The sequence below is a fragment of the Anoplopoma fimbria genome, chromosome 6, assembly GCF_027596085.1.
Source record: "Anoplopoma fimbria isolate UVic2021 breed Golden Eagle Sablefish chromosome 6, Afim_UVic_2022, whole genome shotgun sequence".
NCBI lineage: Eukaryota > Metazoa > Chordata > Actinopteri > Perciformes > Anoplopomatidae > Anoplopoma > Anoplopoma fimbria.
In genome coordinates this window covers 1,681,197-1,707,014 of record NC_072454.1, presented here as the reverse complement: position 1 = coordinate 1,707,014, position 25,818 = coordinate 1,681,197, and the positions used below count along the sequence as shown (strand labels likewise).

The 25,818-nt window shown below is 38.1% G+C and overlaps 2 protein-coding genes across 8 annotated transcripts in view; one reads left to right on the top strand and one right to left on the bottom strand.

The window, feature by feature from the left end:
- arhgef33 (Rho guanine nucleotide exchange factor (GEF) 33) lies at positions 1 to 14,480 on the top strand. The gene is made up of 17 exons (XM_054600821.1): positions 1 to 52; positions 4,066 to 4,109; positions 5,722 to 5,886; positions 6,532 to 6,652; positions 6,905 to 6,991; positions 7,087 to 7,206; positions 7,683 to 7,809; positions 8,573 to 8,705; positions 10,095 to 10,202; positions 10,443 to 10,535; positions 11,366 to 11,514; positions 11,614 to 11,703; positions 11,793 to 11,965; positions 12,530 to 12,987; positions 13,740 to 13,964; positions 14,098 to 14,240; positions 14,351 to 14,480. Exons 1-17 carry the CDS (start codon positions 1 to 3, stop codon positions 14,478 to 14,480), a joined length of 2,418 nt encoding a protein of 805 aa, XP_054456796.1.
- Positions 14,481 to 17,421: 2,941 nt separating this feature from the next.
- Positions 17,422 to 25,818, bottom strand: part of LOC129091987 (mitogen-activated protein kinase kinase kinase kinase 3-like) — a 48,284-nt gene continuing 39,887 nt past the window's right edge. For 5 of the 7 annotated variants that reach the window (XM_054599716.1, XM_054599717.1, XM_054599718.1 and 2 more), the window contains 11 exons: positions 25,093 to 25,153; positions 24,851 to 24,968; positions 24,663 to 24,721; positions 24,332 to 24,435; positions 23,291 to 23,462; positions 22,705 to 22,773; positions 22,529 to 22,621; positions 22,282 to 22,352; positions 21,349 to 21,404; positions 21,202 to 21,252; positions 17,422 to 20,628 (listed from right to left, as the gene is read on the bottom strand). In XM_054599716.1, the coding sequence (XP_054455691.1) occupies positions 20,541 to 20,628; positions 21,202 to 21,252; positions 21,349 to 21,404; positions 22,282 to 22,352; positions 22,529 to 22,621; positions 22,705 to 22,773; positions 23,291 to 23,462; positions 24,332 to 24,435; positions 24,663 to 24,721; positions 24,851 to 24,968; positions 25,093 to 25,153 (942 nt within the window). In that variant the 3' untranslated portion in view covers positions 17,422 to 20,540. The remainder of the gene's footprint in view (positions 20,629 to 21,201; positions 21,253 to 21,348; positions 21,405 to 22,281; positions 22,353 to 22,528; positions 22,622 to 22,704; positions 22,774 to 23,290; positions 23,463 to 24,331; positions 24,436 to 24,662; positions 24,722 to 24,850; positions 24,969 to 25,092; positions 25,154 to 25,818) is intronic. The other 2 variants (XM_054599719.1, XM_054599723.1) reach the window with 1 other exon arrangement.

The window sequence follows — 25,818 nt, the reverse complement described above, 5'->3', positions numbered from 1 at the left end:
ATGGAGAACAGCAAAACAGAAACAGAAGACCAGATGGAGGACGTGTCAGAAGGTAAAACAGGTTTAAAAAACAACATTTCACTCTAATTTATGAAAAAAAGGGGCTATTTTTTATAGTTATTTTGGATTCATGTGTTAATTATTTCTGGCAGTAATCAATGGATTTAAAGGGTTAGTTTGGATTCACAAAAGTGACAAATAACCAAAAACAAACAAACAGATAAATGAGTCTGGTGTCTTTGAAGAGAGCTTAGATAACAGACCTCAGAAAGTTCTGTCTGACAGCAATATTAAGAGGTGAAATATTCTAAATATAGCGTTCATTTAAACAGATATTGATTCATTTAGTAGTTTAGAATACATCAAAAGCAGTACATTACTTTGCTACATCTTCTGTAGTAATACTCTGACTATGAAGAGTTAACTCGTACAAACCACACTTATAAATATATCAACTTTTTCTTCAATATATTCATTTGTTTTCTTCTTTTTTCTCTACATATTAGAATTAAAGAACATTTTTCTGCTTTTTGTCTTAACTCTCAGCTTTTATTCAATTACATTAACAGGTCTGTGAATTATTAGGAATTTCCAATTAAGTTTCCTGCCAAGAACTATGTAATTTAATACTAATTAAGGTAAAATACTGTAAATAAAGTGCTTAATTAGTGCACAGTAAGTCATTGAGAAAATCGACAAAAAAGTGTTTAAAAACGCTAAAAATACAGAAAATGATTCACACTGAGCCCTTTCACCATCGGAGGATTATGATACAAAGATCCTCTGGGCACAGACAGAAAAAGGAATCAATAATTCAACTTTACACCGGAGCAAGACGGACTCGTTACACATCTCTCTTTGATTTAATTGATTCTTTATTCATTTTTGTTTTATTTATGTCAATGTCTCTTTGTAGTTAATTTGTGTCTCTTTGTAGTTGGAAAGTGTATATTTGTAGTTGTTTTGTTTCTCTTTGTAGTTGTTTTATGTCTCTTTTTGGCCATTTTGTTTCTCTTTGTAGTTGTTTTATGTCTCTTTGAAGTCATTTGAGTCACTTTGAAGTCATTTTCTGTCTCTTTGTAGTTGTTATGTATCACTTTGAGGTCAATTTAAGTTTCTTTGTAGTTGTTTTATATCTCCTTATAGTTGTTTTATGTCTCTTTGAAGTCATTTGAGTCACTTTGAAGTCATTTTGTGTATCTTTGTAGCTATTTTGTATCTCTCTGAGGTAAATTTGAATCTCTTAGTAGTTGTTTTGTGTCTCCTTTGAGTCGTTTTATGTCTCTTTCCGGCTCTTTTTGCCTCTTTGAAGTCATTTGAGTTACTTTGAAGTCATTTTGTGTATCTTTGTAATTTTTTGTATCTCTTTGAGGTCAATTTAAGTTTCTTTGTAGTTGTTTTATGTCTCCTTATAGTTGTTTTATGTCTCTTTGAAGTCATTTGAGTCACTTTGAAGTCATTTTGTGTATCTTTGTAGCTATTCTGTATCTCTCTGAGGTAAATTGGAATCTCTTTTTAATTGTTTTATGTCTCTTTGAAGTGGTTTTGTGTCTCTTTTTGGTCATTTTGAGTCTCTTCCATGTTTATACGCATCTCTTTGAGTGACAGTCTGTCAGGTGAAGATGGCCTCTGTCCCTTTGGACCTGATCAGTTACCCATCCATGCCTTTTACACATTAGCTTTTACTGGATTCCATGTACAGTGTAAAGTTAATGTTGCACTATTAGTTGTAACGTCATTGGTAAATTAATTTAAACTAACTTAAAATGGAAACTGTAAGGAACATCATGTGTTTTCTTATCAGTGATCACAGAAGCTCATCCTCTTTATTTCCCAACGGTAATAAATTAACCACTTTTGTCTTTATGTTTGAGTTCACTTTGGGACAGTAAAGCTTAATGTTGACATCTTGACGCCAACTTTTTTCTGGCCTGTAATAACGGACGCCAATAGCTCAAAGCCAAGCTGTCAGAGGAAACACGTCGGCAGAAAGACTCTACTGTATTTTCTATTCCTTCTTTCACTAAAAAATGTTACGCAGCAGCGTCCTCGTCAATTATGCACGATAATATATGTTAAGTACGTATTTCAGATGACCCTCTGCAATGTTGACAGCAGCCATGACCTGCGACATTTCCACAAACAAACACCAGCATTGTGCTTTTATACAACCAGTTAACTGTCCAGAACTGTACTTCATTTAAAAGAAAAATCCATTTTAAATAGGAATTTCATTTTGCAGCATTTTCCTTCAAGCAGTCTGATAATTTTGTGAACATGAACAACAGTCACTCAAAACCTTCCAGCAGCGAGTAGAAAGGACTCGGATGAACCTCTCTGGCATGTGTATCACTTTCACATGACTTCACTCTTCCTGTTCTAACCTTGACTTCCGTGGCATTCGATTTTATTTGTCATGAACCCCGGTGCAAATGTGTTTTTGTACCTTTAACAAATCACATGCAGGCACACATCATCCACCACAGAGGTTTATTATGCTGCTGTGATATCAATCTGACCATTAATGTCATTTATTAGGTCAAGATGGGCGGATTGAAGGATAATTTTAATGCAATATTGTGGTTGATAAGACGATTCAGTGCAGATTCAATTTGTGTCCCATGATTCATAATGTTTTTGGTTAAATACATTAAATGATTAAAATATTTATTGTCATTATGTAACAAAGGGATGCACCATGAAATTCAGTTGTAGCTCATTTGACACAACAAACACATGAAAAACAAAACTAAAATATGAGGAAAACATTGTCCATCAACTTTGACACTAAATTACTGTGTTTTTAATCAAAATCAACAGTAATCAAAGACTAACTGTGGAAAAATCACAGTATTGAAGTATCTGCTGTAGAAAATCCCAGTAACCAACAATGTACTGGGGTGTTGTGATCTAACGGTATTGACAATAACTGTGATATTAAAAAATGTAATTTTATTATCATGTTAAAAACACACATACGATAATATTGTGTCAATAATTCAGCACCTTTTAAATCATTTCATACAGTTATGGATACAGACCGTCCTACCTCCTTACTCTCGTATTTCGAGTGTGATTAATTTACAAAAAAAAGAGACAAAACTTACAATGAACCGAGTTAAAGGTTAATCTGATTGATTGGATTATCATTATTTAAAATTTTCCTTTGATAACTCTATAATGTCGTTATCGTGAATTATTTTGGCCACGTTGATCATGCAGTGAAAATCATGCCAGCTCTAGTCTGGTCACGTGCACGGACTACTTCATGCATAAGCAGCACTTTCTGCTAAGAAATAATAAATATAACCAAAATATAACACAACCAACCTAATCAAGCACCTCCAGAAGCATAATGCCGAAGAATTAAACTATTTTTAAAGATTATTTTACTATGTTGTTGATTCACAATTGATTGTTTTAATAATAAAAAAACTGTGAATTTATAATATGTGTATTTTTTTTTTAACATGTTGTTTTACAAAGCTAGGAACACAATATTTAAGTCAAGCTTGATGTTTCCTTACACACAGAATCATGATACCAGTCACTCGCACTCAGTGAAATACAGCTTATTGATTAAACAGGAATCTGATCGGTGCTCGGTATGGGTCAATATTCAGAGCTCAGGTATCGATACAGGGATACATGAAAACGTTAAAAAGCATATGTCCTTCATAGTTTAACATAAATGCATTTACTGCAAAGAAAAGATTCCATCACATCAAAGTGTTTATCAGCTGATTTTCTACATTTTATAATATGTTGGATCTGGAGGGAAATCTGATGAATTTATGGAAAATTATTTTAATTATGAGAAGCATTGATGATGCTATGAGATGGAGATAAAAGATGCAAATGCTGCTCTCTTCTGGGTATAATTCTGTAAAGGTTTTGAGATATAGATGAATAACTTTGATTAGGTTTCCCCGTGAACAGTAAGGTTCAAGTCTCCACCTCTGATTTTTCACTGCTCATGAGCACATAAAGAAATAATCATTTTATGGCATCAATCAACACAAAGTGAACTGTTTCCTGACTAACAGAGTTTTCTTTCTCTTTTAGGTAAAGAGGAACATGTGGAGGAGGCTAACCTGGAGATTGCTCAGGTAATCAAGAAGTCTTTTACTCTACACAACCAAAGGAACCTTTTGCTTTACATCTTATGAATGAATGACCAACCAGATACAGCTGGTAGCGTTTACAAAGCTAACGTCATACGTTCCCTCTCTTCCCTTCACCTGTGAGGAGAAGAGAGAGGTCTAAACTCTCTAAACTCTGAACTCTGAACCTACTAACCAATCATATAAACTTTACTTTGCAAATTTTCATGGGAAAAGACTCAACTGTTCACCATTTGACATGTGACCTTCTCACGATCTTCTCATGAAAAAGTACTATGCAAGAGTTCATAACGTAGGATTTACTTGACCTGATGTGAACAAGTATTTACATTTAGGCAATTTAAGCTGGAGTTTATGTTTCACACACTAGCTGTGAATTTGATTCATTATATGTGATGGGGATGCTGAATTCAACATATTAATAATAATATAAATCTTTATTTATGAAGCGTTTTTCAAAACAAAGTGCTTTCCATGGTTGAACCAAGATAAAAAATATATATTTTAAGCAAATGAGAGAAGACAACTAGTAAGTGAAAAGTAAGACACTGTGATATAATCTTAAAAAGGAGAAGTGATTTAAAAGATATCTCTGATTCTTCAACAAAGAAGAGAATGAAACTGATGAACAGACGTAAATACTGTTTCTACATTTCAACTCTTGTCCCTCGTTTGTCTTTTACACATTAAGTGTTATCAAAAGTATATCCATCATAAAAACACAGTATACTTCAAATATAATATAATTCAAAAAATGAATGAAACTCTTGAAGCAAGAAAAGCTGCAGTAAAACATGAAATACAAATGTAGTTCTGGATGTGTCTCCCTGAGGCCACCAAAGTTCACATCATGTCCTCGTGAACTTTGAGACATTGTGGCGTTTAAATGAGTTATTATTACTTCTTCAAAGGGACCAATCACAACATTCATGAGGAAGTCACACTGTCGTAGAACTGTGACCCCCCCGAGTGTAGAGAAGGACTGAAGTACAGCATGTCGACCAGATAGCATCAGAGAGGAAGGAGAGACAAGACGGGACAGACGCTCCATTCAGGCTGCTGCATGAGGCCGTTCACATGACCGGGAGAGAGGGAGGAGAGGGGGGGGAGAGAGAGAGAGAGGGAGAGAGAGATCAGCTTTAACCCATGTCATGTTCCCATGAGCTGATTCTGTTATCTCTGCTCAGTGAATTCAATCAGATATGAATGAAAAACTGGGAAGAGAGAGAGAGAGAAAGAGGGGGGGGGAGAGAGGGAGAGGAGAGAGAAAGAGAGGGAAGAGAGAGAGAGAGAGGAGAGAGAGAGAGAGAGAGAGAGAGAGGGAGAGAGAGATCAGCAATAATCCACTGTTATCTCCAATAATCCACTTCTTTAACTATATTATTAAGAAGAATCTGTGTTTAAGAAAACAAAAGCAGGATTATAAATAATGATGAAGATCTTTATTATAAAAGAAGTCTGAGAAGATCCAAATGAAGACGTACAAAACCAAAATATGTTGTAGAAAGAAACATGAAAAATGATTGAAAAGACTCAAGAACCTCAAAGAAGAAGAGGATGTTTTGCATTCATATTCCTTTTGCTTCTTGTGATGCAGCTGCAGGGCCTGGTGGCGGAGCTGCGTGAGGGGCTACAAGCCTCTCTGACGGAGCTGTGCGAGCTGCGTCAGAGGGACCGCGGCCTGGAGGAGCAGCTCCGGACCCAGCAGACCGACGTGGACGACAAGATCATGGGCCTCAAGAACTCACTCAACACTTTCAGGGTGCTGAGTGTAAACACACACACACACACACACACACACACACACACACACACACACACACACACACACACACACACACACACACACACACACACACACACACACACACACACACACACACACACACACACACACACACAGTCTATTCTTGGTCAGGCAGAGAGGCCGCTTTAACATAATTTAAAACATCTGACTGCAGCTGTAAACTAATAGCATTCATTAGATAGGAAGGTCTTTCAGATGCACATGTTTTTGGTATTTTATGCACGTGGAATATTCTTAAGGATGACTTTAGGTGGAATATAATGTGTGTATTCATGTGTATGTGTGTAAGTTGCATCACATTTTCCATGATTACCACACCTAAATGGTATTTCTAGTATTGTTGACATTTAGAATACATTTCCCATAAATGTAAACATTTTTCTTAACGAGAATTTAGTTTAATTTGTAAAAAAAAAAAAAAAAAAAGAGAATTTGTTTCCCTATACACAAAAACAAAATATTGTATTTCGTGACTGGAGCGAGGTGACGTATACGGAGGCAACTTTCATCACCAACCTTGCAAGCAGTGAGCATTAGCTCATTCTCTTAGAAGAGAGAAAGGCTTGTGCTGTGATGTTAATTGGTGTAATCTTCTTTCAGGAGGAGCTGAACGTGGCGTTGTTCCACATAGAGGATGTTTCCAGCAGACAGAGGGAGGTGCAGAAGAGGATGGAGCTGCTGCCGACAGAAAACTCCAAAGATATCATCTCTGCTCCACACAGGTGGGACTGGAACATACGTTATGTACTGTAGATACTCACAAATTAATGTGTTTTAACCACAAAAATACTTTATATTACTCTCATTTATCTGCTTTTTTATTATTTATATCTAGAGCTGCTTTTAAACTCCCCTGCAAAAAGATTTAGGAAAATAAGTGTTTACTTTTTAATCTTTCATTGGTCCAAATGCAGAAGGAGCTCCAGGGCAGATGTGCTGTCAGCATCAGGGGATGAGCACATCTGCATGCCCGGCCAGTCGGACCTCAGCGTTATTCAACACTTCTTCTCCAGTCTGCCACACGGCAGCTCACCACAGAGGAGCACCACGTCGACTCACAGTGAGAACCTCACTCTATTCAACCCACTAAACAAGAAAGGAGGAGGCTGAAGTGAAGAGAAACAGACGATTTACTCACATTTATGTGTGTTTCAGCCTCCATCTCTGAGCAGGAGGCTCAGCAGCAGAGAGGATGTCCGTCTAAGTCTCCAGCGTGGGGAGAGAGGAAGAACAGCAGAGACGACACGGAGACACCGAACAGTCAGACTGAAAACAGTAAGACATACACGTGTTCATGCAACTGATGATATGACACCGCTGAACTTTCATCACTACTCACAGCTTAATACCACTTAATACCACACAATAAATGCTCAAATCATTAAAGGAATAGTTTGACATTTTGGGAAATAAACCTCTTTAAGGTCTAACCGAGGAGTGAGAGGAGGAAACCAATATCAATTTAAACCTGTCCATTAAATGTAATGCTACGGGTCCAGAGGGGTGTTTTTGGATACGAGGGGTCAACCTGGACACTTGACGTACAACAAGGTGGTGTAAAGGAAGATAACTGATAGAAACAAGTAACCAAAAGATAATAGAACATTTTACCGGCTTTATTTGAGCGTTGGACGGATACTTGTGGTGTATAAATACAGGATTGATTACGTAGCCCACGCTCACCCTCCTAAACACTTTTGGCACCTGATTGGCTTGTTTTATATTTATGATTTCCATCTCTGTGTGTGCAGGTAAGAGACAGCGAGTGGCTCTGGAGCTGCTGGAGTCAGAGAGAGTCTACGTGTCCCACCTGTCTCTGTTACTGAAGGCCAACATCTCCTTCAACGGATGTGAAGCTCTCAGCTCCAAAGACAAACGGTGAGTTTGACCAAAAGGGTTAAAAAAAACCTTTTGAAATCATTCAAATGAACCAATAAGGAGGTCAGTTAATACTTTTACTCTGTTGGCCGGTGTTACAAACAATATGTACATTTAAGAAGGTGAACACACAACTTTTAGAAACACGATGTCTAGAAAAAAGATTTATCTGATATGTTGAGCCATAAACTCAATAAATATAAGTTATATCTTGGTCCCGCACTAACATCCATTTATTACAGGAGAGAATGCTGATCTAATTTCAGAGCTGTTCTGATTCGAGGGAATAACAGGAAATCAACTAATCAAATAACAGCAGGTTACAAACACCAGTGAGACAGAGAGGATACTCTATAAAGAAAAGACTTGTAATGAAATCAGTGCTTTAGCTTCAGCACACATGCTCCCAATGACCACAGGAGCCAATGAAAAAGGTGCAAAGGCTGAACTGGGTCAAATGGTATTTTTAAATGATTGCATTTGTTTTAACCTGTTTAACCTGCTAACAGATGTCCGTCACATCAGATGGCATAATAATGTTTAGTATATTTAATTAAGGATGTTTGCAGGTACTTCTTTAGTACTTCTGTTCACCGGCTCTGGAAGCTGAAAATGCTTCCTTACATGTTGTGGAATATTCCAACAAAAATGTGCTTTTAATTACTTTCATCATGTTGGTTTCTTATGTCTGTGTATATGTATATATTTATATAACAGACAAAGTGTTCTCTACCTTCTCTTCTCTCCTCCTCGCTGTCTGTAGTCCGTTTCCCAGCACTCTGAGGTTTCTGATCCAGCAGCACCTTGAGCTCCTTCACACTCTGCAGGAACGTGTGCTCAAGAGCCAGTGGCAAGGCATCATGGGGGATGTGTTCATGAGGCTCACCAGCAAAGAGGTAAACTACAAACGCAGAATTTGTCTTCCACCATTTGTAAGGTCCAGTGTTGGTTTATATGGAGTCATAAGAGTGCCATTTTGTATAAATATGGAAATATAAAGAACAATATAGAATTGTTTTTCAAATGCATTTGTTCACTTACTTCTATATATATTTATTTAGATAATCGCATTCATTTATATTTGCATTTTTTTGATAGAGTTTATGTGTGCAGGAAATTACTACTAATCCTGGGCCAGAAGGTTTTATACATATATTTATATATATACCTTTTATAAGTTTACCTTTTTATAATACAATTCAATACAACAACAACACAAACCACGGCCTCCAAAATAAATAACCACAGAGTAGAATCAACAAAACATGAACATCTTCAGAATTATCTCTGGATATTTTAACAACCATATTTTAGAAAAGATATGGACCTCCAGTTTAGTTGTCTGTAAATCAGAAACCTTGACATTTACAATCCACAGTGCTGTTAATGTGGAGGGGTCCATAGGTCGGGTCTTGTGACTGGCCGTTAATAATGAATCTGAATCATTTTGGTAGCCATGACGGACCTTAAATGAAATGTCAAATTCCAGCGGAGCCATGCAGAGAGCTGGAGAACAGAAGACAGAGACAACAGAGATATCTATCCACCACATTACTGAGGGCAAAAAAGGATAAAAGTCCTTTACTGACAAAATCACAATTCTCTTTAAGACCTGACCCCCCCCCACAGGTATTATATAGACACTGAATGGTGATTCTTATGTAGTGATTTTGATATATAAATATTTAAAAACCTGCATGTGAGACTGCATTTTCCATTTGAGGGGAACAATTAGAATTAAATTTGCCACAATAATGTCCGTAGTCTGAAAAACAAAATGTTTGTGGGACATTTGTGGATTTAAAGTATTAAAAATTCTTGATTCTAACACTTTAAAAAGTGTTTTGTAACATCAGTAAAGTGTAAACACCAGCTGCAAGCTAAAAACAGACACAACACAGTGAAGCTAACGAGACTATTAGAGCCAATGTGTGGCTAATCGGCTCTGAGTGAATGGGAGGAAATGAAGTAATTGGTAGGAACACCTACATATTTAAAAAAAATAAAGGCAGGTTCACAATGCATTATGGGTACACGAGAGTTTGAGGAAGGAAATAAATAAAAATAATTAAAGGAATCCTCTAATTTCAAGCTTATTTTTGTGGTTTTTTTACTTTATTATATAGAAATACAACATAAAACTGTTTTTTTAAATATCATTTTACTTTTTTGGGGGGGTATTTTATTTGTGTAGTTTGTTGTTTGTATTTATATTTAAATTAGAATTGAATGCAGGCCTGAAAACGATGGATTGTGATGGTTTCTCTCTCTGCGTCTCTCCACAGAGTGATTTCTTGGACTTTTACGTGTCCTACCTTCAGGAGCTCCCGGACTGTCTGTCCGTCGTCACCATGCTCGCCTCCAGCTCCATGAAACCTTCTGCCTTCCTGGAGGTAACACAGAAAGAAACACAGAGAAGAGATATCAGGACAGGAAGTGACGTGATACTGTATGGCATTAGAGAACATAACAGGACAGGATGTGATTTTGGATAAAAGGGATTAAAAGATACAGATTCAGATTAATAACAGAGCTCATACATTTCTAGTAACAGCTAATAAAGTCACATTGCTGATACTTGCTGCACTAAATGTTTCCTTCCATCCTGATTGGACGCACGGTGCTTCTGTCAGAGTGAAATACTGGGCGATGAATCCAGACCGTCCCTCCACACTCTGCTCCTTCAGCCGGTCCAGAGGATCCATGAGTACCTGCTGCTGCTGCAGGTTAGAAAACTAGAAAAGAACTAAAAACAAGATAAAAAACTATAATAAAAACTGAGATGATGGTTAAAGGAACAGTGTGTAACATTTAGGGGGATTAATTTGCAGCAATGGGATAAAATATGTATTAATCAGTTTATAAAGACCTGAAACTAAGAATATTAGTGTTTTATTTTATATCTACAGTACGTAGGAAACGGGTGGTCTTCCATGAAGTCGGCCATCTTGCACCCCCATGTTTCTACATCAGCCCAGAACAACAAACACTAACAAACTCTGACATTAGAGAGCTGTTTGTGTTTTAAATTATCTGAAGGTAGGGATGAGTTCAGAAACCCGTAGTATAGTTTATAACTTTACTCAGAAGTGTATTTTATTAACATTTTATATTTGTTTCCAGTGATATATTATTGACTTTATATCGTGATTTTGTTGTCGTAAACATAACTGTTGCTGCTCTAGAAACAATATTTAGACATTCTAAATATAAATTCTAATCCTCTTCTGATTTTTGTTTTTAAAATTCTATATATATTTTTAAAAGCAATTATTTTGTATTATTATTTTTGAAAAGTATTGATATGAGTAGCTTCTAGTTGTACTACAATACTAAAGATAACTCTCCCTACTTGAAGGCCACCAAAGTTTTCCTGAGCATGGTGGTTTTTAGTTGGTTGCAATCTGCAACATCACCACTAGATGGCACTAAATCTTACACACTGGGCTTTAAAAGAAAGAAACATAACACAAATATGTTGAATATCTCATTTGAGCTGAATACAGCTTCTGCTCAAAGGTGAGTAAGCATAAATTAGTATTATATCTGTGTTCAGGGGTTGCTGAGGCAGACCAACGCAGAGCACCCGGACTACTACCTGCTGCTGGTTTGCATCCAGCAGTTCAGATCCTTCACGGCTCAGTACCACCACCTCCTCCAGCACAACCAGGAGCTCCTGCTGCACAACCGCAAGGAGGTGAAGAGGTCAGGATTACCACGCTATATAGAAAAATAACATAAAATGCAAGAGTTGTTCTCCCTGTTTGTACCTGACAAGATAAGGTGTTCATGCATGTGCTGCAGGTCTACCATGACACAGCTGTTAAAGACAGTGGAAAGTGGGATTCAAGCTAACAACATTGGCTCACCGTACCCTTGCAACAGTGCCACGTTGTGAGTATTTTTTGCATTCTTAACTTCCTAAGGGCTAACTTATTTATTTGTTGATGAACCCGCTCATATGAATTATCTATACCTCACAGAGAACATGCCAACCAGGTGAAGCGGAGCAAGCAGCGTCTCCTGGAGCAGATCCAGTCCCATCGATTCCAGGAGTGGGACCAGGATCACGAAACGCATTGTTACGACTCGGAGTGGCCCACCCAGCTCCAGTTCTTCAGCCCCGACATGGACTCACGGAACCACAAACCAACAGGTCTGTCGTCAAAGAAGCTTCCGATTAGAATCTTTATGTGGTTTATGTTTGATTAGACATTATACTTTTGGGCATCAAGAGGAATGCCGGGAGTTTATGAACTACTTATTTTGAAGCATACTGAACCCTTTTGAGTAGCACAACTGGAGCTGGTATGAAGGACGTCTCTTGCTCAAGAACACAACAGGGTGACTGGTTGCAGACAAAGGGGTTTAACCATGATCCTACCCCATAAAGGAAGGTCTGCCAAGTCATTACATCTTGTTGCCCAATGAGAAGAAACAGAAGATGGATAGAATTTTTAATATTTTGCCCTGGTCTGAGCCCTCTTTAAATAAGACATTTTCTCCAATCGTCCATGACCTCTTGGGTCAACAAGACACCCAGGTATCTGTCTCGTCATATCTGTGAGCTTATCAGCCGTGTTTGCAAAAATGTTCATGATGTCACTTTGTGTATCCCATGTAGGGATTCGGCAGAAACAGACATACAACCCATGTCACTTAAATGCTTTTGAGGCAATCGCCCCATCGGTCAACCAGTCAACCAACCTTTGGCTTTCAGGTCTTGGCAGTATCCCGGAGAGTGAGGCGTCTGAGATGGCCATGTCGTGCCAGCGTCATCTGCCCTCCAGACCTGCAGACTTCCGTCAAGTTCAACCGGGTTCTGCTCTGGCCGACGCCCTCGGAGAGTTCCTCCTCCCTCCAGATCCTCCGGGGATGGAGAGCCTCTACGAAGAGGACCAAGGCTCCCTTCATGATGTCCCAATGTTCGACCAATGCTCCTCGGCCTCTTCGGACTCCTCTATCGACATTGCCTTTGTGAAGTGCCCCAAAGCGCCCACGGCGTCACATCACGCGATGGCAGCGAAAGTGTCAACGACCCGTGACGTCTTTGGCAACGGAGGAAGCCACGGGAATGGTTACAAGCTGCCCAACAGAGGATGCGTCTCTCCGGATGAAGCCGTAATGATGCACCGCAATCAGCATCGCCCCCTTCAGGCCAGCCAGCGTAAGAGCAAGGTGAGCCTGTTTGTGTTTATGGTCACTCGTAGAAAGGGTTCTCCCTGAAGGGCTGAGGTTCTACCAAGAACCATTTGTTTCTGTAGGACCCATTTTTGAAGAAGGTTTTTCAATGGTTCTTAGTAAGACTAAGGCTTCCATTAGGAACCCCTTTTATTCAAAGAAAGAGAGAAAGAGTTCTTCAAGGATTGTTGAAAGCATGGGTTTTAAAAGGGAACGAATGCAAAACTGTGAATGTGAACTATGATTGTTGGGGGCCACGCTGTACCACATCAGCTCCAGTCCTTAAGGAGCCTCATTAGACCCCCTTGGTGGGTTCTAGATGAAACCTTTAAAATATAAAACCGTTCTCGGAAGAACTTCCTGGTTGGATTCCAGATGAAACCCTTGGAATATAAGTAGGTTCTCGGTAGAACCACTTTGGTGGGTACTTGTTAGCACCCTTAGAAGGTGAAAAGGTACTGGATTGATTGTCCAGAGAGGCTTCTGGATGAAACCAGTACACCATAGAAGAGTTCTCTGAAGAAGTGTTCACAACCCTTCACAGATGGTTCTAGATCTAACCCTTTATGTTGGTTTATACGTATAAGCCTCTGAAAGGGTTCCAGAACAAAAAGGGGTTTTCCTATATGGGGGACAAGCCAAACAAACCTATAAGGTTCTAGATAGCACCTGTATTTCTTAGAGTGTAAGTAGGGAGAAAGATTCTGAAATGTGTTGAAATCAACATGTTCGTCTTCTCTGCGGTCTAGTCCCTGAACGGCCTCCAGATGGACAACACAGTGAGCAGTCTGGATGGCGCTCCTCTATCAGACCACCTCCAGAGGTTGGGACTGGGCAGCCATGCCAAGCTGGAGCGCCAGGGCAGTAAAGGCAGCAAAGGGTGCCCCACCCCGTCCCGTAAGGTCCACAGCCCCCCGGGGAACCGAGCGGATATCGACAAACAGGGCGACGACCTCCATGGACTGCTCAGCATTGTGGGTTGTCAACATATCAATAAATCTTTACCTTAAAGCTGTCTCTACTGACATTCAGTGTACTGAAACACCATAAATGGTACAAAATGTGATCAAACAATTATTGAAATAATGTTGTTTTCAACCCCACCAGGACTCCGGGTTTCAATCATGGGGGAACGAGTCTAAATGGAGGGGGGGGACAGAGGAGAATCACCACACCCCCTTCAGCGAAAGGAGTCGGAAGCAGGACAAAGGAGGCTTCAGGAGCTCCTTCAAGAAACTCTTCAAGAAGAAGTAAGGATGGAAATATGCACATGAATGGCATGATGGGTAACAGCTTTGACTGACGCTGAAAAAGATAGAACGACATGGAAGAATCAAACTCTTCCCCCTCTTACCAACAGGAGCAGTGATGAAAAGAAAGAGAAGGGAGGTGAGAAAACACCAGAAAACCAAAACAACGGTGAACATGAGACACCGGGGAAGAATCCCAAACTGGCTCATCTGGAGATAAACCGTGGCACGGCTGTATGAACACCATCATATCACACACACACTGATGGAATAATAAAGTGTAAGACGAGCAAGTTAAAGCACACATACACACTGATGAGGTTGTTTTACATTTACTAGTATATAAATGATGCTGTACAGTATACACCTATTTAGCTAAGCAACGTTTCCTCTCATCATTTCAAAATGTGAATTTCTGCTCATGTTCTCCAGCAGTAGTGTGTGTTCTGGTAGTTCTGTTAGCTGTTAGCTTTCCACATCATTTCAAATGTAACATGTGCCTCCTAGTGGGCGTAGTTTAACCGTATCTATCCCCACACTGTAAATAGCTCTGCTCTACCTCCAGTTTCTTAACGTTTTTCAGATAACGAACAACTTTCTTTACCTTATTACACATTTTTTTTTAAGGTTTAATTTTATCCCCAACTTTCAAATCTATGCAAACCTTATATTGAATTGGTAAAAGTGTATTATTGACAGGTGGTCTTCTTGGGAAACAGTTTTCTGAACATGAGCGCCAACATTTCACCCGTTCAACAGGCTCTTCACACTCATTTCATGTTTCACTACAGTTCAACTTCCTGCCTGCCCGCTAAATGTCTTAAGCCATAACCAGAAATTATTATATTGTGCATATACTCAGGAGAACAAACATTCAACTGTTAGTAGTTATTTATGTTTATATGCGTTTGAGCATTTTGCTTAAAACATTAAATGTTTTTCTTTGTGTCAATCATTTCTATGCATTGAACAGAACGAATGTGACAATCAAGTGACATCAAGAATGTTCAATAAAGGTCAACACTGAAAATGAAATGACTTGCGTCATACATTTATTTAATACGTTATTATAATAAACATTTAATAATAAGCCATTTAAGTGGCGGTAAATTTCAGCTTGTGGTTAAAAAGCAGAAGGGTTCAGAAGATGATTAAAGGGATAAACCATCTCTATTTAGCACAAAACACAAAGCACAGATCTGCATAGTTGGTCAGATGTATGGACCATACTGTAGTTATGTAACACAAATATTTTGAATCCTTTCACCTTTTTGTCCCTCAAATTAAACAATCCTAACAGTTCACAGCCAGGCGGCAAGCTCCGGTTCTGCCGAGTGAAGCCGATGTTGAAGTGTCTTAAAGCTGCATTCTCTCTGCTGTCCACCAGGGGGCGACTCCTCTGGTTGTATAGAAGTCTATGAGAAAATGACTCTACTTCTCTCTTGATTTATTCCCTCAGTAAACATTGTAAACATGAGTTTATGGTCTCAATCTCTAGTTTCAAGTCTTCTTCAATACAGCATGATGTTCATTTAGTAAATGATGCTCCATTTAGAGTCAAACAGACCATAAAGCAGGGGATGCTTTAGGGCGGGGCTACACACTGATTGACAGGTCCACACCAGAGACGTATACTGTTGATTGGTTGAAAAACAAACTGCCAATAAATCCCCCTTAATGCTACACACTGGCCCCTAATTTTAAGGGGTCATATGACAAAAGTTGGGAAACTTCTGGTCCAGAAAAATGTATTATAATACACAGCAGATATGTAATTTATTATAATAAAGATTTAACTATGAAAAAAAAAATATATATTTATTATTGTGACGGGTTTAAAATGTAAAATATGAAGCCTCACAGAAAGTGTGTATTTAAATCCTTTCTTTTCTCCAGATGGTGCAGGTCGACCTGGAAATGCAGCTCTGCAACTGAATAACATTATTATTGTCTTCTTTTTTTGGAAACAACCTATTTTAATTTCTAATTCATAAACTCTACAAACAATCTACAGATTTTCAGCTGGTAGTGCTTTTAAAAAGAAAAACATCCAAGAGCCTTTTACCAGAAAAAAAGCCAAAGTTTTACAAATAATATTAATTTAAGATCCGTTCTATTCAAGTTTCCCAGTAAACCATGAATATGAACAAACATGAAAAACAGCAGCTGATTATAAATCAATCAATCACTCAGAAATAACCACCGCACACCAAAAGGTTGAGTTCCTTCTTTTTAATGTGTTAACCTGTCATCTCATAAATCTGTTACACTTCTGAAACAAAATATAGGCAATTATACAGTATGTAAAACAAACCCATTTTTATTTTACACTATGTACATTTCATAACGTGTGCATTGCATTATGAAAACAAAAACACAAAAGGTGACGTAATAGCGACAGAACAGAGGAGAACGTTTCGCTTGTGAGTCGGGAGGAGAGCTGGGAAACAAACGGCTTTTTGCAAAAAGATTACGCTAATTCACTTTTTCTTCTCCGTGACATTCAGAACATCCACATATCTGGTGTTCACATCATCTTAAAACATCCCTCTGGAGTATTGTCACACCTGATTTGACCCATTAGAGGTAAAAAAAAAAAAAACACAAACATACTTTTTAACATTGCAGCACAATGGAAGGCCGTGTTGGCACCTGCTTCAGGGGATTAAAGATGAATCCTAAATCTATGGCAGCGGAAATTAAATATCAAGGAAGCGTCATTCAATCCCACAAAAACATAATCAAAAAAAGAGACAGTTCCCACCAAAATGAAAAGTTATGAACCCCACAGAAAAAAAAAGGTATGAGATTCAACGAAATGATGCTGTTGAAACTAAATTCTATTCTTTTTTCTTGGCAATGTGATGTTTCAAAATAAAAGAAATTTGGTATTTCAGGAAATTAAGAAAACCTTAAAATTTCAGTAGATTCTCTCGTTCACGTTGTCTATATGTGTTTTAGTAACTTGTTTTGATTTCTAAACTTTTAATCATTTACAAACGCTGACTGAGGACAAAGACATTTTAGGAGACTTGGAGAGTTTGGTTCAACACGAACCTTAAACGCTGTTGATGGATGTCTTTCAAATATCTAAAATTGGCCATAAAATGTTCAATAACAACATATTTTGGCATTACATAAAAAAAAAAGGTAAAATACATGTCCTTTGACACTAATCCCAAATTTAAAGTAAAATTGTGATTTTTGTTTTTGCCAGTAAGAGAGTAATCAATCAACTCATAAACTGAGCCTAAATATGAAATGTGATTATTTTGGCTTATCGGATGACCATGTCAATGTGAAGCTAGACAGTCTACTTGGTAGTGCTCACATCTTTTTGACACAAAATTGCACAAACGAGTAGATTTTTTGTTAAATAACCTGATTGTGTAAATATAATAAAAACTTGGTTGCAGCTCTGAAACTCATATTTGTCTTAACGGACGTTGGCTGGAAGGACATGACTGTGGCTAAATCAAGCTGAGACATTTATCTCTTTTATGGCTGATTTGTAACCAGAGTTTAGGAAAACATTTCCCACTCCAAACATGATAATGAAGTGTGCTGTCTTTACGGTCAAGCTCTTATAAAATACCAGATTTCCTAATAACTTCAGAGATATTACCGTTATTATAATCACTACTCATTTAAATATTTAATTTCAGATATTGATCTGATGCTGCAAGTGTGGAGCAGTTCATTAACTTCTGTAATTTGCAAATTACAATCATTTCATAGCTTGTTTGTATTTGTTGATAGGTGACTTTTCTTGTGTAGAAAATGAAATTAATTAAAAACGGACTTCTGTGAAGTGTTTTTACTCGACAACGTGAACCTTCAGCTCTGTAGGAGTTCAGGTTTAGTGATGGCGTCTCAGTTAAAATCAGCTAAACTAGTGTTCATGTTTCTGAATCCACCTCTCTAGTGTCACAGCTTGTATAGAACGGTAGTGTACTGCCACACTGTGCACATCTGCATGCATGTAGTGACAGATGTTGGCCCTTTTGGGAAAAAAAAAAAATAAAAAAAAAAAAGGTTAAAAAACTTCTCCAAATGTGACTAAAAGGAATAAAACATCTGCACAGAGTTTTTTTTTAATGATAAATCCATTTTGTTATGGAGGCTAGAAGATAAGAAGCTAGTTAATGGATGTTTACTTTAAAATCTGGCCTCAGTGGGATCGTGTCGTAGCTCTATTCATTTTATTAGAGGAGCATTTTATTCTCTTTGTAGCGCCACATGAGGGTTTTTTTCTGCCAAGATTTTATGTCATTTTTGTAACAGCAAAGTTCATTTTACATTTATAGGTTGCAAACTCCACCTCTGTGTAAATACACAAAAGTTCAGTAAAATGCTAATATGTACGGAAGCCCTGAGAGGCCAGTGAGAAATCACATTCTGGTGATTCCAGTCTGATCTGGGTCGATTTTTCTGTTGTGTTTCAGAACAGGTGAAAAAAATATGGTTTTGCAAGGAAAATCGTTTTAAAAAAAGAAAAAGTTTTGGAAGATTAAAACATTATTTTTGTGTTGTTTGTTATAATATTGATTTGAATCATTACCCCATATTCTAAATAGGATTCAAAGCATTCATGTTTTCTTCAATGAGAAACTGAAACACACCTGGAAGAAAACAGGAATGCTTTTAGTCTTTTATACATGTGGTAGTGGTGCACTTCAGCCTCGTGTGGCCAAAATGAGTATTACAACAACAAACAACCAAAAATGATCCTGACAAAAGAAAACAAATAATTCTTTCTCTGTTTAGCAGATTAAAAAAAAGTAACTTAAAATATTATCAATGCCAAACATAGTAGATCAGACTTAGAAAATGGATCACCAGATTTTTTTTATTACACTCTTCTCTGTGCTTCCGTTCATATTTATTTAACGGATCTGCTGAATAAACATAAATGATTTTTCCTTCTGTGTAAATCCATGTTTTTTTTAAATGTGTATTAATGTCGTCACTCTTTTCAAGCGGCCTCGGCCAAAAACACAACTGTCACCAGATCTATATATGACGCACTTGTATGTGCATATTCTACGTCTACACACACACACACACACGCACACACACACATTGTGCATACACAAAGTCATATATTATAATGACATCACATTTGTTTGTCAAATACCTTTTTTCTCTGTGCAAATTTCTAACACCAGTGGTTCAAAAAAATTAAAATAAAAAAGCAATAACAAAAAAATCTTGCAAAAAGTAAAGGGAGGATGTCAAAAATAACAAACTTAAATTCGTAACTGTTGCTATGGTGCAAACAAGCAGCAGGTTTCTATGGTGACACATGCAAAATGAAAAATGACCAATCGATGCTGCTTCCTGTGTTCGCTCAGGTCGATCCTGAGCTGCAGGGTCTTCGCTTCCTAAACCCTCGTCACATGATCAGGGAACCAGGAAGTGAATTTATCCCCCACCCTCCGTCACTCCTCTGACGTCTCCCTGTTTGTCCGTTTGACACACGCCTATCTACATGACCTACGTGTCTTCTTAGTGTTCATCTCTGTCAAAAAAATACTACATTTATATTTACAACAATTAAATAGAGGTCAATTAAGCACTTGTGTGGTGACGGGTGTTGGGATTCGATGCTAGCGGAGGTGGCAAAGCTTTTCACTTTTTTTTTTTCTTTTTTTTTTTTTTAATCCTTTTAAAAAAAACTACTAAAACAGGAAAGCCATCCTGGTTGTTAAAAGTTACATCATGCCACAATAAATAAAGGTGTAGTTTAAAATAAAAAATAAAAAAAGCGGAGGAAAAGGAAGGAAGGAAGGAAGGAAGGAGGAAGAAGGAGACGATGAAGGATTTCTGTGCAAGATGGCTCTTCAGTGAAGCTTTAGCGCAAGTAGCAGTAGCAGTAGTAGTAGTAGTAGTAGTAGTAGTACGTGTAGGACTAGTAGTAGAAGTAGTGTTGACGTCAGACTTCTGTGCAGTAAAAGGTGGGAAGGATTCCCAGGTGTCTCAACACAAACTGGCCTCAGACCAGCAGTTTTTTTTAAGCCCCGCCTCCACTACGACACGCTTTAACTAAAACACATGTAACACTGCGGTGCATTTTAAAACCACCGGGGGAATCCACTGCTGCACCCACCAACGGATCACCCCCCCGTCCTCCCCGTCACACGGGTTGGGTGTGAGTATGTCTCCCCCCCTCCTCCCTCCCCCGGTTTGCGCACCCCCTTGCGTTGCATTAGTGGTGGGTACAGAGAGTGTTTTAACGTGTGTGTGTGTGTGTGTGTGTGTGTGTGTGTGTGTGTGTGTGTGTGTGTGTGTGTGTGTGTGTCAGTAGCTGTTTTCATGGCCGGCCAGGATGTAGAGGTTGCTGTGGGCTGTGGGGTTGTCTGTCGGTCTGCTCTCCAACACCACCACCCTAAAAACAAACACACAAACACACAACATCCAGTTTAGCCTCGAGGGAAGTTGACATTTATCTTATTTCACCTTTAAATCCCAGACAACAGAACAGCCCCAGCCCTCCTCTGGCAGGAATGAATAAATATATAAAAAGCAAGACCCAGGATTTTTTATTGTAGCGATATGTAGAGACAGCAAACAACCCACACAGGATACGATCCAAGCCTGTAGAAGCCCTGTTATTTGGAAAAAAAAGGCCAACCCTGTTGTTTAAGAGGCTCACACATTCACACGTTTAACTCAAAATGAGACAATAAGACACCAGAATCATCCAGTCCATACAAAAAGTAGCTCAAATCATAATATTTTGTGCAGGTTCCTCACAAAAAACTGACAGAATCTACTGAATTTGACTGATTTTTCTCATTTTGTGATATCGCTTCTATCAGATTAAACAGTGTGAGCTTGCAGACAAAGATGATTTTGGTGTCTTTGACTTAAAACCGTTCTTAAATTCCCATCAGACACTCTCCTCCTGTCACACAGTCTTAAAGTGAGATTGATCCATGATCTGAGCAGCGTGGTGTACCTGGGCAGAGCGCGGCCTCTGTCGGTGTCTGGATCTCTACAGTCGGTACGTCTTCAGTGGTGAGACATCAGAGAGGGTGTTAGCAGAGAGTGTGTGTGTGATGTGAATGATGTGATGTGTGTGTGTGTGTGTGTGTGTGTGTCTCACCTGTCTGATCCCAGTAGTCTGAAGATGCGTGTGCTGTCAGAGATCTCCTGGGTGATCTGATGAAGAAGAGAGACGGAGACGTCAGAGCTCGCAACGAGAATTTAGAGTAGCGTAATGATTAAATATATAGCTAATTTAGGGTTAATTTCATGTGATTTTTTTTGCAGGTATTAATACAACACCATGCCCAATTAATCCACTTATATTTAAGGAATTCAGCAGCTTTGAAGTCTAGTGAAGGTTTTGACAATTAGTATAATTTATGAACGTACAAAACATATAATTAAGATGCTCTCCTCAAAGCCCCCAAACTCCAGTCAGACAACAGTCCTTTTACCTCTCAGATCATTCAAACCCTACAGAAACAAAATAAAACTGTTCCAACCATCACCAACTCTGGTTTAATTGAAATAAACCTTTCATTCACTCAGTTAGATGTGAAATGATATGCTCTCCTCAAAGCTACCAGACAAAAACAGTCATTTTACCTCGAGGACTGATTTAAAAACACACTTCATTCAAACTCAATAGAAACGTTTTAAAACTCATCGAAACCGTCTTGGACCCTTTTGGGACTTTGAAGGAAAGACTGATGGTAACAGATAAAAAAAGAAGGAACCACCACAACAAGTTTAATGTGTTCTGGCGTGTTGGTGACGTCAAATATGACCCACCAGAAAAACAAAAAACAAAGACATACTCATCTCCTGGTAATGGGAGAAGAAGGTATCGCCTGTTTTTAGCGTGTTTTCCGGCATTAAGAAAAACCTGCATATACGCTAAAGGATGTGGTGATAAAAGATCTATGAAATCATCTTCTTCATGCTTAGAAATTACTTAGCAGGTGAGCCAAACTTGGTAACCAATTTAACCTTATTTAACCGTACTCTTGAACCCAACTTCGCCCTTTCATAAGGCAACGTTTTTTCTCACCTCGTTGGTCTTGAAACTGCGTCCCTGCATGCCGTGCCTCCAGAAGGCCAGAACGCTGTCTTGGAGACAAACTGGAAAGAAAAACAGAAACAATAACAAAGACTTTATATATGAAGAACAGATGAGCTTGTGTTGTATAAATCCACTGGAAGAAATGCATGTCAACAAGACATTTTGGTCTCTATATTTATGTCCTTTTTTTGGGTGATTTAAAATATAAAAGTGTGGCTCTTTTTTTTTCTTTTACCCGTGGCTTCGATCTGGAAGTTGAAGGTGAGCTCGGCTGACAACTTCCTGCTGGATTTCAACCTGCCCTGGAGGTTCACGATCTTTATACACCCTGTGGAGAGAGATGAAGGTCAAATCCAGGTAGTGGAAGCGGCACAGTGGAGATAAACATGGCGTTTAAAAAGAGCAACTTACTGTCGAGGCAGACTAAGATGGTGTCCCTCTCTAGCTGAGTGACGTGGATCACACAGGTCTGTGGTGTGTCTGCAGAGAGAGAGAGACCGAGGGGTTATGTTGGCCTCCATGTTGAACACAACAATATCGCAGAACACATTGAGGGTTAGTTTAAAGGGAGAGAACAGGTGTAAAGGTGCTCCGACATAGTCACTGTTTTACTACAATAGATGGAGCAAAGTAATGAACTGTTGTGGAAAAGAATCAATGTCAGTTTAAGTGGACAGTATATTTAGAATATGTTCACCTCTTTACCTTTCTGTCAGACAGACCTTTCTGATTCTCCTCTGGTTGTATAGAAGTCTATGAGAAAATGACTCTACTTCTCTCTTGATTTATTCCCTCAGTAAACATTGTAAACATGAGTTTATGGTCTCAATCTCTAGTTTCAAGTCTTCTTCAATACAGCATGATGTTCATTTAGTAAATGATGCTCCATTTAGAGTCAAACAGACCATAAAGCAGGGGATGCTTTAGGGCGGGGCTTACTGTGATTGACAGCAGTACATATAAGTTCCTGTAACAGAACTGGTCCCACTGCTCTCACCTGCTTCTGTGAACCAGGAGGAGGTAGAGTTGGGGTTTACGGTTCCGAACCGGACCACCTGGCTGAGTTCGGTGCCTTTACTGACCGCCACGCAGATCAGAGGGTAGGTCTGCTCCGGGACCACCAGCATCTCGAAGACCTCCAACGGACATGGCAGCGGGAAGTCGATGTTCTGTGGAAGCAGATGAAGGGACAGGAAGTCAGCAAATGTCCTAGCTTCAGAAATAGACAACTGTAGTGTTTTATAAATCTTGTGATGTGCAATAAATGAAAAAAGATCCAGGTTCATCTGCATCTAGTAGGAGGTAGTGGTGACACTATAGCTGATAACTTTATTTAACCCTTGTTTTTTGCTTTCTGGTGTTTTGATTTTCACTGCATTTTAAAAGTCCTTTCTAAGGAAGTAGAGGGAACTCAAACATGTCTTTAGTGCAGAATAACACAGTTCTAATGACATAAATCATAAAAAAAAAAATTGATAAAACAATAGAATCTATATATCCCCAAAAAAATGTCAAGTGCCCACAAGTGATACCGATGTTGGAGACAAAAATGGAGGCTCTGTGTGTTATATCTTAATTGAATATTCACATTTTTACAGCCTCTCCTCTCTGCTCTGTGTTCAGCAGCAGTTCAGTCAAAGTTTCATAGAATTTTTGTCACATGACTGTTGGTGTCAACTGAATCAATCATGGCTTTATAGTTGAACTGAGGAGTTCAGAATTTAATGTTTTTTTACAGAATCTGTTTAGAGTAAACGGTTTATACGGGCCGGCATTTTAAAGGACACATGAAGAAATCTTGTTTTTATTTTTTAATGAAATATCACAAATTTTGTTCTGAAGCATTCGTCACAAATGTGTTCAACAATCCTTGGAAAGATGAAATTCTGACCATTAAGACCGTTTGGTTTTGGGCTTCAGAGGGTTAAAGACATGTTTTTTGATTTTAGGGCTTAAAATTTAAACAATTTCAAACGTTTTAACCGTAGAAGACATTAGAGCAACCTTAAAAAAACTGTATGAACGATACAAAACTGACCTTGATGAGCATAAACCTTTGCATGGACTCCACCCACTCCAACAGCATGACACTGGACTGAAAGGCTCCACACAGGTACTTGTGTCCTGTGTACGGGTTACGGACTGCATGGAGACAAACACCAGCTATCAGTAACCTTTGTATATTAAACTCACAAATACCTGTGAAATGTTTATATAATGTAAAACATACAATATATAATTGCTTTAAGTATTTACAGGTGTATTAACTGTTATATTATACACATGTTTCTATGTTCGGCTATGAAACAAGCAGTACTACTACAGTATTTAACAAAAAAATATTAAATCCTACTTCTCTAAAAACTCACCTACGCAGCACTTTTGGCATCCTTTAGTGTCTGGAATTTTATTGGACACTGCAAACTTCCTACAAACAGACAAAGAGAGAAATCACTCATAATGTAAAGTAACACCTTAATTTAAATAGTTTAAGACTAAACACAAAGGTAAATACTCTTATTATGTACATGACTGTTATGTTTGACTTCCTGTTTACCTGGGAATCATCTTATCAGGCAGCTTGTGTGTGGGAATGGCTACTGGTAACTTCTGTAACTGTCTGGCCTGTTCGAACAGACCGCTCAGACTGTGGGAGTACAGCTGAGACGCTTTTCCTGCAAAGGTAAAGAACGAATAACGTCCACTTTAGATACAAGATGTGTAAACCAGCTATGAGAATGAACAGTTTTTCTATATAACTTTCTAATATATCCCTCATGCAGTCGTGTTGTAGCTCACCGGATATGGAGAGAAGAGAGCTGTTCATGACATAGAGCCAGGTACACCGCCGAGGAAAGAGCTGCAGACGGACACGAGGAAGAGAGGATGAAGAGGAAGCACATGAACAATAAAGACAGAGGAGGAAGATTAGGGCCATGTGGAAGGGAAAAATGAGATGAGCAAGATTTATTTCTATTTGGCATTTTGAGAATAAAGTCAAAATGTGTTAGTACAATGATATATTTTCATAAATTTGACATATTTTCCTCAAATTTTTACTTTATTCTAAAACATGTTTACTTTATTCTAAAATATTATTATTTATTCGCAACATTTACATTTTATTCTGAACAATTTTTATTTATTTTCAACATTTTTATTTTATTCTGAACAATTCAACTTTATTCTCAACATTTTTACTTTATTCTCAACATTTTTATTTTATTCTGAACAATTTCTTTTTATTCTTAAACATTTTTATTTATTTTCCACATTTTTATTTTATTCTGAACAATTCAACTTTATTCTCAACATTCTAATTTATTCTAAAAATGTTTTCTTTATTCTCAAAATGTTTATTTTATTCTGAACTATTCAACTTTACTGTCAACATTTCGACTTTATTCTGACGAAAATGAAAAAAATAAAATAATAATAATTCTCCTACTCTGATATATTTTTCTCTCAGTAATACTGAAAGTTTGACTTTATTAAAATCTCAAATGTTTCCCCTTATATCTGGCT